Source organism: Ochotona princeps, chromosome 16, assembly GCF_030435755.1.
Source record: "Ochotona princeps isolate mOchPri1 chromosome 16, mOchPri1.hap1, whole genome shotgun sequence".
Lineage (NCBI taxonomy): Eukaryota > Metazoa > Chordata > Mammalia > Lagomorpha > Ochotonidae > Ochotona > Ochotona princeps.
In genome coordinates, this window is record NC_080847.1 from 22,586,402 (window position 1) to 22,600,863 (window position 14,462).

Below are 14,462 nucleotides of genomic sequence, written 5' to 3' on the forward strand. Positions count from 1 at the left end.
TTTGTTAGTCACTTTGAGAACATACAGAAAAGAATGTAACTCTTCCTACCACCCCCAGGAGATGGGGGTGCCCGGAGCCAGGAGCAGTTTGTATTTCCTGCCTCTGTGGATCAGACATATGCATTCATAATGAGATGTATTTGAGACATATAATCTAATTTTTTTAACATGTATTATGAACATTTTCCTGTGCTAGCAATAATTCTTCTAATTTTAATACCTTCAGGCTAAAGATATCTCCGTATACATATAAATGATTTAATTAACCAAACCCCATATGGCGTATTTAGATTTTACTTAGTTGCTGTTTTGTACTTTTAAATTATTTTTTAAAGATTTATTTATTTTTATTGGAAAGTCTGATTCACAGAGAGACAGGAAAAGATCTTCTATCTGTTGGTTTACTCCTCAAATGGCCGAAACTGCCGGAACTGATCTAATCCAAAGCCAGGAACCAGAAGCTTTTTTCAGGTCTCCCATATGGCTATAGAATTGCAAGGCTTTGGGCCATCTTCCACTGCTTTTCCAGGCCTCAAGCAGGGAGCTGGATAGGAAGTGGAGTAGCCGGGCCATGAACCAGTGCCCACATGGGATGCTGGTGTCACAAGTGGTGGTTTTACCTGATAGGCCATATATCACCAATTCCTACATAGTTTTAAGGTAGTTATATTCTGCTTTTTTTTTTTTTTTTAAGCTTAACAAATGTTATTTTCAGGCCCAGAGATAAAGTGGAGTAGGTAAAGCTGCCTCCTGTGGTACTGACATCCCCTGTGGGTACTGGTTTGAGTCCCGGCTGCTGCACCAGGAAAAGCAGTGGAAGATGGCCCATGTTCTTGGGCCCCTGCACCTGTATTGGAGACCTGGAATAAGCTTCTGGCTGCTGGCTTCAGACCAGCCCAGTTACAGCCGGTGCAGCCATTTGGAAGGTGATCCAGTGGATTAAAGACCTCTGTTTCTTTGTAACACTGCCTTTGAAAAAATAAGTAAATAAATAGATAAATAAAGCTTTAAAATATATTATTTTCAGATAGTAGACCTATATATGTAAGAACATATGTAATTTTTTTTAAAGATTTATTTATTTTTATTACAAAGTCAGGTATACAGAGAGGAGGAGAGACAGAGAGGAAGATCTTCCGTCCGATGCTTCACTCCCCAAGTGAGCCACAATGGGCTGGTGCGCGCCGATCTGATGCCGGGAACCAGGAACCTCCTCCAATTTTTTTTTTAAAGATTTATTTATTTTTATTGAAAAGGTGGATATACAGAGAAGAGGAGAGACAGAGAGGAAGATCTTCTGTCCGATGGTTCACTCCCCAAGTGGCTGCAATATCCGGTACTGTGCCGATCTGGAGCCAGGAGCCTGGAGCTCTTCCGGGTCTCCCATGCGGGTGCAGGGTCCCAAAGCTTTGGGCTGTCCTCGACTGCTTTCCCAGGCCACAAACAGGGAGCTGGGTGGGAAGCGGGGCTGCTGGGATCAGAACTGGCACCCATATGGGATCCTGGTATGTGCAAGGCAAGGACCTTAACCACTATGCCATTGCGCCAGGCCCAGTTGTTTCAACATATACTTGTAATAAAGATATGGCTATAAATATAGTATTTATTTATAGATATTTATATATTTGTATATTCTATTTCTCTTAGTAAATGTAGTTAATGACTATATGATGCATTACAGTAGTTCACCACCTAATTGTTCCTCCGCTAGGGAATCAACTTCCATTTATAAACTAGTTGTGTTGATGGACATAGTTTCGCATAAAGCTTTTAAATTACTATCCTTTAAAATTTTTTTTATTTGAAAGATATAGTTAGAGAGAGAGAGAGAAAAACAGACAGAACTCCATCTGCTGGTTCACTCACAGAGTGGCTACCATACTAAAGGCTAGTCTAGACCACAGGCAGCAGCCAGGAAGGCTGTCCAGGCCTCCCCTGTGTGTGGCAGGGGCCCATGTGGTCTTCCGTTGTTTTCCCCGGCACATTGCCAGGCAGCTGGATCAGAAGTAGAGCAGCCAGGTCTCCAATTAGCAGTCGTATTGAGCTCCAGCATCATGGGCAGCTTAGTCTACACTGCACCATAATGCTGACCTCCAAATTGATTTCTCTGGAAAAGCTGCTAAAAGATGATTTCTAAAAGATGGTTCTAGTTCATTTTTACCAACACTTAAGAGGTGCTGTTCATACCATTTTGTTATTATTGACAAATTCACATTCACTTTTGTTGTGTATTTTCTTTCCTTTTTTCCCTGTTTAAGTTATTTGGCAACATCTGGTTGTCCATGGCCAGCCTGGTCATCTTTATGCAGCTGCGTTACCTGTTTCATGAGGTTCAGCGTCGAATTCGTCGGCACAAGAACTACCTGAGGGTCGTTGGGAACATGGAAGCCAGGTCAGTAAACGCATGGGATGGCACCCAGGGGACTCCTTTAGCTCTCTAGCAGTAACAAATCCCAGGCCACATCAGGACTGACTTTGGTGAACTGTTACCAGAACAGTGAAGGGTATTGCTTCTGGAATTAGACAGGGTATGGCTGTCCACTTCATTGCTGTGTGATTTGGAGCAGTGGGTTAATTTCCTGTGTCCAAGTTACATGGTCTCTGAAACAGAGGTGATAACAGAACTTCAGGAACCTTCAGGGAAGCTCTTGTGAGACAATAACCTGGACTTAGAACTGCGGGGTGGGTACTTGGTGCTCAGTACTTGGTTTGTATTATCAGTGCTGTTCTCAAAGGGAAGCTTGCTGGAGCCTGTGCTCTGTGTACTTTTTGAAGGCGGGTCCCAAGTATTCTTTTCATTATGTTTATACACACCTGCACACGTACAGTGAAACATGAGCCAAGCATCTCTGAAGGGGGCTCCTGCTTGGCAGCTGAGGGCAGACTAACCCTGAGGGTGTACATTGGCTCTTGGCATGCTGTTCCTCTGATTCCCCAGAAACGTTCCCTGAAGTTGATACTAATAGGAGCTGTGCTTAAGACAAAGCTGTTTTCAGTGTATGTTAAGTTTCTCACTTGCTCTTTAATGAACTATAAAGAAATATCAGGTTTGTTTGTTTTGATTATCAGCATTTGTTTCACTGAGCATAATGTCTGTGACACATTACTGCTTCTCCAGGTCAAGTGTGTGTGTTGTGGTACCTGGGAGTGTGTGTGGGGTGGGGAGGGAATAGACGGAGATTGCCACTGGACATGTTTTGTTTCTTATAGATTTGCAGTTGCAACTCCCGAGGAACTGGCTGTCAACAATGATGATTGTGCCATCTGCTGGGACTCCATGCAGGCTGCCAGGAAACTGCCCTGTGGTCATCTTTTCCACAAGTAGGAGCCTCTTGAAGGGCCGTGTGGGACCAGGGGTGTGTTCAGGGCATGCGGGTGCTTTTGTAGCTGTGTGCAAGACATCCTGGCAGAGAGCGGGGCTGGTGCCTCAGGCTGGCCTTGCTGCTGACACTGCTGGCCTGGGGAGTCCTCCCTATCCCTCAGGGTCTTCCCTGTGCTGCAGGGCTGCCCACCTGCAATTGGCCATCTTAAGTTCTAGATGTGTTTGCTCTCTTCCTGTTTCTTCTGCATTTAAATATGCTTGTAAAATTGAAAAGAAAGCATTTTGAGGAAATCTTGTTCTCAGACACCTCATTCCCTGGCTAAGGAGAGAATACATGCAGTGTTGCATTTTACACCTGCCCTCCAGCAGCATGTAAACACATCCCCCAGAAGTGGGCTGCCATGGGGGCTCAAGCAGGCCCAACAAAGCGTGCAGAGGACCAGACTGTTATGCAGAATTCTAACACAGACTCTGCTGTTGGTCTCATATATATATATGAGAGAGAGAGACACTGGGCTGTTTGCTGTGTGAGAGAGGTGGCTGCTGAGGTAGAAGCTGGCAGGGTGCAGCAGAAGGGGTAAAGTGGGGACCAGCTGATGTGATTGGCAGCTTGAAGAGATCAGGGGAACCAGTTAGTAACTGCCCCTGCAGTTCAGTGGTGTTCTGAAAGTAACTTGAACAACAGGATGAAATGGAGTTGGAAAGAAGTGGACACACCTAGGAAGGTGAGGACAGTGTGGTATATGGGCTGAGGCAAGTAGAGAATAAGAGGGGCCAGGAATTCTTCAGGGTTCTCAGCTCATGCAAGTGGATATATAGTGGTGCTGTTTGTGGAGGTTGGGAAGGCAGAGAATTTACACATATTCTCAAAAAACTTATGTCTGAGGAGCTTGGAGGCTAGTTAGGAAGAATAAGAGTGTTTTAACTCAGAAAAAAATATTTTCAAGTATATGATTATATTTTAAGGTTTGATTTTTTTGTTGTTGTTGAGGTGGAATTGAAACAACAAACATTTAGTCATTTAAAGTGTACCGTTGAGCGTATTATGTTCAGTGTTAACGCAGCCACTACTCCTTTGGTTTTAAAGCTTTGCGTTTCATCATCCCATAGTCCACCCCACACTAAGTAATCACTCTTGTTCGCTTCCCTCTTACCCAGCAGCCTCCAGTCACCTTTCTGTTTCTGTGGATTTGTCCATGTGGGCAATACATGTAAAAGATATCAAATGATATGTAACTTTTATAACTGACTTCTTTGACTTAGCATGCTGGTTTTGAGGTTATCCATTGTCACACACATCCTACTTCATTGCTTTTCATGGTGGAAAGTGAATGATTGTGCAGTAAGTACAACCTGCGCTGGTTGGACCTTGGGTTGTTTGCACCTTTCGACTGTTGAGAAAAATGCTGCTGTGAATGGGATGCCAGCAGCTCTCTGGTGCGTCTTTACCTTATGACTGCCAGGCGTGGAGTTGCCGGCTCCTAGGGCGACTGTGGGGAGGCTTCTGAGGGGCCATGTCCTGCCCTCCTCAGCAGCCACGCTACTGAACCCACCCTCGGCGGCTGTGGTGAGAGCTCCAGGTTACTTTACATTCTCACAAATACTTGTGATTTCCTCTTTTTAATTTTTAATAAATCTACTTATTTGAAAAGCAGAGTTTATAGAGAGAGCGAGCGCGAGCAAGCTTCCATCTACTGGTTCACTCTTGAACTGGCTGCAGTTGGAGCTGGGCCAGTTTGAAGCCAGGAGCTTCTTCAGAGTCTCACGTGAGTTCAGGGGCCCAAGGACTTGAGCCAACTTCCACTACTTTCCCAGTTATATTAGCAGGGAGCTGGATCTGAAGTGGAATAGTTGGAACTCGAACTGTCACCCACATGGGATGCTGACATTGCAGGCAGTGGCTTTATGTGCCATGCCACAGCACTGCCCAACCAGCCCTTCCTCCCTAAGGATTTATTTATTTATTTTGAAAGGCAGAGTAACAGAGAGAGAAACAGACTAAAAGGTCTGCTTTCCTCTGGTTTGCTCTCCAAAAGAGTAGACCAGGTGGGCCCGGCGGCATGGCCTAGCGGCTAAAGTCCTCGCCTTGAACACACCGGGATCCCATATGGGTGCCGGTTCTAATCCCGGCAGCTCCACTTCCCATCCAGCTCCCTGCTTGTGGCCTGGGAAAGCAGTCGAGGACGGCCCAAAGCTTTGGGACCCTGCACCCATGTGGGAGACCTGGAAGAGGTTCCTGGTTCCCGGCATTGGATTGGCGTGCACCGGCCCGTTGCGGCTCACTTGGGGAGTGAAACATCGGATGGAAGATCTTCCTCTCTGTCTCTCCTCCTCTCTGTATATCCGGCTTTCCAATAATAATAAAATCTTAAAAAAAAAAAAAAAAGAGTAGACCAGGCAAATTCAGACTAGAATGCCATCTTAGTCTTCCACAAAGGTGGTAGGGACTCAAGCACTTGAAGAAGTTACCTGCTGCCTTCCCAGGCACATTAGCAAAAGCTGGATCTGAAGTAGAATAGCTGGGACTTGAACCTGCATTTGGAAAGAGAGTGTGGTGTCACAAGAAGAGTATTAATGCTCCCTTTCCTGCAGGCATTCTAGCAGGTGTAGAGTGTGTCTGATGTGATAGGTTTTGTTAGGTTTCTGAGTGATAGTTCTCAGGAATAATTTTTTGGGGGTAAAATATATATCATAAAATTTACCACTTTTTAAAAAAAGATTTATTTGAAAGAACTACAGAGAGAAAGAGGGACACATACACACCTGCACAGAGAAGTCTCACCTGCTGAGTCGTTCCTCAGATGACCGTAGTGGCTGGGGCTGGGCGAGGCTGAAGCCAGAAGCCAGGCGCGGAGGCAGTGGAGGCTCATTAGCAGGTAGCTGGATCCAAAGTGGAGCACTGGGACATGAATCAGTGCCTCTGTGGAATGCCAGCATTGCAGACAGTGGCGGCTTTACCCACTGTGCCACACTGCTGGCCCTGTCTTAGCCATTTTGAAGTTTATAGGTCAGTGGCATGAAATATGATCATATCCTTGTGGTTCTGCAACCTTGACCTCCCTGCATGTCCAGGACTTGTTACCTTTCCTAACTGAAATGCTGAACTCATTCTGCAGTAGTTCCTCATCCTGGTCTCCCCTGACCCTCAGCCCCAACAGTTCTGACTGTTATTTCTCAGAATACAAATCTGTTAGCTCTGTCTGGTTAATTTGAGTGCCTCTTCCTTCCCTCCTTCCTTCCTTCCTTCCTTCCTTCCTTCCTTCCTTCCTTCCTTCCTTTCTTTTTCTTAAGCATTTTTAGCTATGAGACTGGTTCTGAGCATTGATTTCCCTGTGCCTCAAAACTTTTGGTTATGTTTGTTTTGGTTTTCTTTTGTCTCAAAATATTTTCTAATTTCCCTTTTTTTTTTTTTTTTTTTGTGCAAATGCTGTCTGCCCTAGGTTGAGGGAGCACCTCATTGTTCGGCCATTGTCTTGGTTTGTTTTACTTTGTTTCTTTGGTGTTAGAGTGGGAGTAGCACTGTGTGAGGATAATGGAGGCAGATTCATCTGAATGTGTGGAAGAAGCTGGTCATCTGGCTGGCTGGCAGCAGATGCTCGCTGGCCAGTTGTTGCCATAGTGACACCTTTCACACGGGCCAGTGAATCTTCAGTTGCACTCAGGAGTCATGAATAGCATTAAAATTGTGAGGAAAAAATATTTTCTCTGAAGTTTGCTTTTTCAGTTGTAGAAGTCTAGCTTTTTTTTTTTTTAATATATAGACAAATATATCTAACTGATTGAACTCATGTTTGAGTTTCAGCTGCTGTTATCTGCTGTCTTGAAATAAAATTGGATTTGCTTATGAAAAAGTGTGTCATTGTCAGCATAGCATTGTTAGAGGGCCAGGAGCAGGTAGATTTGTAGTGCTGTGATAGAAGGGTGTTCCATAAGGGAAAGTAGACTTTCTAAAAATGCAGTACTTTAGTCAAACAGATGATCAGAAACAGGATTACAGGTAGTTTATCATTTCAAAATGTGATAGACTTGGTCACACATACACACAAAATTAAGTGATTTTGGAACTAGTGTTCTATTCTTCAGATACAGAGATAGGTAAAAGTAGCTTCATCCTGGACTCTGGGCAAGTTGTTACCTGAAGTATCATTTACAAACAAAAGACATAGGGCATTTCAGTGCTTCCCTGAGTTCTTAGAAATGTTCTCATGAAATGGGAAAGGACCCTTGAGACCCCTGTGTGAAGCCTTCATCTTTTTTTTTAGGGGAAAGACTAGCTTAGAGAAGTGAAAGGCTTTTTTTGGGTCTTACGGCTAGTTAGTAGCTGAATTGGGGCAGCACGCACACGTTCTACCTCATTCTGGTACCAGGCCCTTTAATACACACTTGTGTTTTCTAAAATATCTACCATAATCAGGGCATTATCACCTAGGAGAGGGCAAAAAATGGCTTTTAACCTTGAAGAGAAAGCAGAATGCAGAGAAGAGGTTGGAGAAAATTGAGTGGTGAATGTAAAGAGGTGGTTATGGATGTGCTAGATGAGGAGGGCAGCATGCTTGTTGAAAAAGTGGGTGCATAGTAGCCTGAATGGTGGCTTATCAAGCTAAGCCTCTACTCGCAGCACTGGCATCCCATATATATAAAGGCAGATTTACGGAAAGAGATAGAGATCCCCTGTGTGCTGGTTTACTCCCCAAGTGGATGTGACCACTGGAGCTGAGCTGATCCAAAGCCAAGAGCTAGGAGCTTCTTGCAAGTCTCCCACATGGGTGCAGGATCCCAAGATCTTGGGCCCTGCTCCTCTGCTTTCCCAGGCCACAAGCAGGGAGCCGGATGGGAAGTAGAGCAGCTGGGACACAAACCAGTGGCCATATGGGGTGCTGGCCCTTGGAGGTGGAGAATAAGCCAGTAGAGAGCCATTGCACCAGATAATTAAATCTTGAGAGAGAGAGACAGAGAGAGAGAGAGAGAAAGAGAATTATGTAGATAGTTGTGGAAAAGTGAGTTAGAAGGAGAGGAGCTCTAGTGAGCACATAAAATCTTTGAAGTCAAAGTTTTGAAGATGAAAGCAAGGTTAACATCATATCACAAGTCAGTTAAGGCGGCGTGAAGAAAAGAGCATTGGAGTAGAGGGCTCAAAGGTAGGACGGGCCAGGCTGTCAGAAGATTCAGCTATGTGGACTCGTAAGAAGCCAAATAAAGTTGGGAAGAAAGATGGCGAGCTATGCTTTTTCAAAGGGGTCATTCCCAGGAGCTTGGTAGATAGCTACAGATGATGAAGAATGTTCTTGCAGAGCGTGCTGGAAGTATCTGAGTATTCACTCAGGTACAGCAAAGAAGTAAGGTCTCCAAGTGTTTCTCAGCACTTGAACTTCATGGGCGGTAAACAAAGTAAAATTGGAGCACATTTGCTATGTGCAGAGTACTTTGGGTGAATTGGCACAAACTGTGCTGTGGAACCACTGAGAATGCTCATGTGTTTTATTTTGGACTTTTTGATAGTTCCTGTCTCCGTTCCTGGCTAGAACAAGACACCTCCTGTCCAACATGCAGAATGTCTCTCAATATCGCTGACAACAATCGTGTCAGGGAAGACCATCAAGGCGAGAACCTGGATGAGAATTTGGTGCCTGTAGCAGCAGCTGAAGGCAGACCTCGCTTAAACCAGCACAATCATTTCTTCCACTTCGATGGTTAGTTGGGTTTTACTTCCAGAACTGTACTCAAGGGGTTTTCTCTTCAAAAGGGGATGCAGTTTTGTTCATTATAAATATCTTGTCCACACCAGTTTAATATTATATTTCAATTTAATTGGAAGTATTCAGGATGGATGGGGAGATGCCTGAGTAGGTAGGGAGGCAGATAGGAGGAACAGAGGGATCATTCTATGCGAGACATTTTGCTACGGACATTTGGGTCTGTGTAAGTGGAGTGGGAGTCGAGATCTCCTCAAGGAGCATGGAGCATGCTCAGTTAGTGCAATAATTAACCTTGGGTAATAATTTACTGCACTGGTGTGGTATTGAGCATATAGAAAAAGCATCATTGGATAGCCTTCTAGTGAGTACCAGATGCAGAATCTGAGTGAAGCCTGTTGCTTTTTCCATAAAATAGAAGTGTTCTGCCCCCAAGTATTGTTGAAAGGAATTATAATAGAATACATATTTAAAATTCTAAGGCCACAGACATTCCATCAGGGACCAGTATGCTTCTGGACATTAATTACTTTGAGCTGCTGATTTTCATCCATTACAGTACTACTGGATTTCCTGAGTTCTTGATTCTGATTACTCCTATGAAACAGTATTCCCACAATTTTGTTGGGAAGAGTGCTGTTCAGGTTGGCATTTCTGAAGATGGAGTGTCACGGGAGTGGTAGCTGGCGGGAGACATCCCTGAGAGCACCCCAGGGCACTGGCTTTCTGGCTGTTAATTAAGGCTCTCTGACATTTATTAGCAGATCTTAAAAGCAGATGCCTGTTGTACAGTCTATTACTTTAGAATGTATCATTTTTAAAAATTCAAAATCAACTTTTTTTCTCCCAATTAAGTATGTGCAACATCTATTTTCTTATAATGGGCACATTTCGGTTGACAAGGCCTTGCAATGGCCACATGCCTCTCTGTTGTGGGCAGGTGTGCAGGAGCCATCTGCAGCTGGTACTCGGCGTGGTCTGTGCTCCGCCTTGCTTGGGAGAAGAGCATCAGCAGCCAGCTTCTGGGTGCCTTCATTCTGAAAATCAGTGCTGTTGAACTCCTTGAAAATGATTTTGGGTCATTAAACCAAGATTTTTTTTTTAAATTTTTATTTACTTGAAAAACAGTGACAGGGAAAAAGAGAGAGATCTTCCATTTGTTGGTTCACTCCCCATATGCCCACAATAGCCAGGGCTGTGCCAAGCTGAAGCCAGGTACCTGTAACTTCTGATCTCCTGCATGCATGTCAGGACCCCAGGCGTTTGAGCTGCCATCTTGTGCCTTTGGGATGTCTAACAGGAAGCTGGGTCAGAAATGCAAGAGCCAGGACTCCAACCAGGCACTCTAGAATGGGAAGTGGGTGTGCCAACTGCTGGCTGAATCCATTCAGCCACAATACCTGCCCCCAGACCTAGATCTTTAAGTCAGATTAATAAGGAGAAAATACATCATAAAAGTAATTGTGGAAATGAGTAGTAGTTTCTGTGTAGTGTGAATGAGAGAAACAGAAACTCGCCTGTCGTTGGAGGCATGGAAACCTCTTCCTTCTGTTCTGTGGTGAGGGCATTGGAGGGTAAGTCAGGAGCCCCTGGGAAGAGGAAGACAGGTGACAGAATGGCTACACATCATAATTAAACTTGACCTTGGGTAAGTCACCCAGTTATCTGGTGTGATCAGGGACCATGGTAATGAGGGCCATATTTCTGAAAAGAAGAAAATAACAACAGGCAGGACCCTGTGGGAGACCACTAACCCAAGGGAGACACTTGGCACCCACGGTCCTGCAGGAAGTCCGTCCTCCACATGCTAGCCGCTGTTACAGAGGGCTGGTACTAGATGACGCAGGGACAGTGTTGCGTCTCTAAAATGTGTGCTGGCGTCGCCTCTGTTTTAGGGTCCCGGATTGCGAGCTGGCTGCCGAGCTTCTCAGTTGAAGTGATGCACACCACCAACATTCTCGGCATCGCGCAGGCAAGCAACTCGCAGCTGAACGCCATGGTAAGGCCCACCGACCGCTCTAGGAAGACAGCTGGTGCTGGGGAGGGAGTGAAAGTCTGCAGACAGGTTTAGTGTGTGTGAACCTTGTTGATTTTACTTTTCCTGGCAGGATAGCAGGATATTTAAAGGCTTTAAAAAAAAAAAATTCACTGGGGTCATGTAAATTCCCGTGCTTTAAATTTTGAAGCCAGTTTGGAAGGCAGCTTCATTTTCCTTCTATGGCAGGTCAGCTCACCTGTGAGCACCCCAAGGCTCATTCTCTGCTGCCAGCCCACCTTGAGACGCTCCTGGAGTTTGCTCAGAATATTTTGGGGACAATGATTGACTGGAGTGAACCAAGTGTTTCTTATTAAAATGACATGAGGCTTACCAGTTGAGGTTTTGATTCCCTGTCCTCACTTACTACTCAGAAACAAGGAAGTGTGCTGGAGTGAGTGTGCATGCTTGCATATATTGAGATGTTGCATGTTGTTGACTTAAGGATATTGTTCAGATACTTTGTCCTTTCCTTTTGGTGAGGCAGGAGGACAGGCGTCTCCCTCCTAGACAGCTAGAGTTGGCTGGGATGGGCTGTTTCCCTCGCCCAGTCCAAGTAGATGGACAACATGGTGGAAGGTTAGACTCTGGTTAGCTGGTTTTACCTGGGGGCTGACCCTTGTTAAGCAGAGCAGAGAGATCTGGAAATTTCAATGGTTCGTTTTTCTCCTCCCCCCGTTGGAAGCCCGAGTGTTCACTGCAGGGATCTGGTGTAGCTCCTGGGCCACGGGGAGTGAGTTTCCACTGCCTGGAGCTGTCAGCACTGCACCTTCACTTGTTTGCCAGTTGCAACCTGGACCTTCCCCTGCAGTCAGAAGCTTCTTTGGAATATGAATGGTAGTGGTCTCTGGAGGGACAGAGTCCAGTGGTTTGGAATAAAGAGAAAAGTTGACAAAAAGAAGAAAGTCCTTGAGTGGAGGATGGGGCTGGAGCTGCAGCAGGAGGGGAGTTGTTGTTGGTGGGTATTGGTGGATGGAGCTGCAGACTCATATTTTGTGACTTGGTTTAAAAAGCAGGCAGTGACTCTTAGCCATAAAGGTAAAGCAAGCAGAGATGAATGGGTACAGACAACATGGTGAGCACAGAACAGTGGAATGTTACGTGGTCTTAAAGAAAGAGCCTTGTCATAGGCTCAGGTATGGCAAACCTTGAGGATGCTGTATCACATGAGACAAGCTAGTCCCACTAACGGATGCTGCTGGATTCCCGACAGGAGGTGCCTGACTAGGAAACCAGAGTGCTGGTGGAGCAGGACCAGGAGGAAGAAGGCAGCTGCTGTTGAGTTGGATACAGGCTTTCCATGGTGCAACTGACAAGGTTCTCATACCTCTCCCACCACAATGTGTTTTAAGTTAATACACCATGCCCTCAAAGACAGTTGTGATGGTAAAATCCACTGGCTTTTGGCCAGCGTAAAAAGGCAGCCACAACAGAGGTTACAGCTCCTACTTTCCCTGTGATCAGTGGAAAGTAAGAGCAGCGTGGTGGTGGCAGGATGGCCTTAGAGGGCAGCCAGCTCAGGGCAGGTTCTTTGGGGGTCTGGGGGGGCAAGGCAGCTGGGAAACTGCACGTGGTCACCTACCCCCTAAGCATCAGATGTAGTAGGCAGATGACCGTTCTGGGCCTGGGAGTTGAGTGTTTCCAGTTCTCTGGCAGGCTCTTCCTCCTGTACTGTGATGGTTAATGTAATGGATCAATGTGGGTTGGTTTGTTGTTGTTGTTGTTGTTGTTGTTGTTGTTGTTTTAAAGATTTATTATTATTGGAAAGCCGGATATACAGAGAGGAGGAGAGACAGAGAGGAAGATCTTCCATCTGATGTTTCACTCCCCAAGTGAGCCGCAACGGGCCAGTGCACGCCAATCCAATGCCGGGAACCAGGAACCTCTTCCAGGTCTCCCACATGGGTGCAGGGTCCCAAAGCTTTGGGCCGACCTCGACTGCTTTCCCAGGCCACAAGCAGGGAGCTGGATGGGAAGTGGAGCTGCCGGGATTAGAACCGGTGCCCATATGGGATCCCGGTGTGTTCAAGGCGAGGACTTTAGCCTCTAGGCCATGCCACCGGGCCCTGTTGTTGTTTTTTAAGATCTATTATTTAACTTGCTGGGATTTTTGGTAGAAAAGCTTTGGGCTAATGAAATGCATCTTGGGCATCATTCAAGAAACAGTGGAGAGGATATTTTGTTTGTTTAGATTTTTAAAGTCAGGGTTACAGAGAGAGAGAAAGGGAAATCTCCATCCATTGGCTCACCCCCAAATGACTACAGCGGCCGGAGCTGAGCAGATCTTGAGCCAAGAGCCAGGATCCTCTTCTGAGTCTTCCTTGTGGGTACAGGGTCCTAAGGCTTTGGCCATCCTCTGTTGTTTTCCCAGGCCACAAGCAGGGAGCTAGATTGGAAGTGGAGCAGTTGGGACATGAACCGATGCGCATATGGGATGCCAGTGCTGCAGGTGGAAGATCAGTTTACTGTGCCACAGCGCCAGCCCCAGGAAACTGTATTCTTTATTGTCTCCCCTCCCTCTTCAAATTGTGATGTAATCTATGTTCAGTTAAAAAAAATGTACTCTGTTTTGTATCTAGTTCAACACAGACACATGTGTACCCCTTGCCATGATGAAGGTATGGAACAGCTGCACTCCCCTTACTCCTAAGTTCCGTGGGGTCCCTTGGGCATTACCTTCTTTCCCTCAGCCCTAGCCCCTGGTAAACGCTTACCAATTTTTTTGTCCCTCCAGTTTTGCCTGTACCAGATGATGTCATGCAGATAGAATCATGCAGTGAGATTTGAGTCCGGCTTCTTTCATTTAACATGATGTACTTGAGTTTTCTCGTGTGTGAATCAAATTTGTTCCTTTTAGGAATTCTGTCTTTAAGGAGAACGAATTTATATATCCACTTTTCAAGATGGAAGTGTTCTGCTTGACTGTTCGTGTGAATCAAATTTGTTCCTTTTAGGAATTCTGTCTTTAAGGAGAACGAATTTATATATCCACTTTTCAAGATGGAAGTGTTCTGCTTGACCTGTTTGGCCTGCCACTGGCTCTCTGCATTGACTGTGGGATTGCTGCTGTCCCCAGCTGCCTGTTGGGCATCCTGGAAAGATGATTGGAAGGGGGTCTGCAAAGCAGAGGGGGTGTCCTCAATGCTGTCACGGCACAGCGTCCCAGTCACTGGACGGGTCTGCCCTGCGCATGGGCCTCAGTGAGTACCTGCTGGGAGTGACGGCTTGCCATCTGTGTTTGATATTCCTGCAGGCTCATCAGATCCAAGAGATGTTTCCCCAGGTTCCGTATCACCTGGTGCTGCAGGACCTCCAGCTGACACGCTCTGTTGAAATAACAACAGACAACATTCTAGAAGGACGGATTCAAGTCCCTTTTCCGACCCAGGTGAAGCTGGGGTTGTAAGCTTGG

At 45.7% G+C, this 14,462-nt stretch overlaps 1 protein-coding gene across 1 annotated transcript in view; it reads left to right on the forward strand.

Annotated features, from left to right (window-relative positions):
- The window catches only part of AMFR (autocrine motility factor receptor), a 41,663-nt gene that overhangs the window by 20,438 nt on the left and 6,763 nt on the right, over positions 1 to 14,462 (forward strand). Inside the window, exons 7-11 of the mRNA XM_058673990.1 lie at positions 2,259 to 2,392; positions 3,211 to 3,321; positions 8,822 to 9,012; positions 10,911 to 11,014; positions 14,304 to 14,438. Of these exons, the coding sequence (XP_058529973.1) occupies positions 2,259 to 2,392; positions 3,211 to 3,321; positions 8,822 to 9,012; positions 10,911 to 11,014; positions 14,304 to 14,438 (675 nt within the window). The remainder of the gene's footprint in view (positions 1 to 2,258; positions 2,393 to 3,210; positions 3,322 to 8,821; positions 9,013 to 10,910; positions 11,015 to 14,303; positions 14,439 to 14,462) is intronic.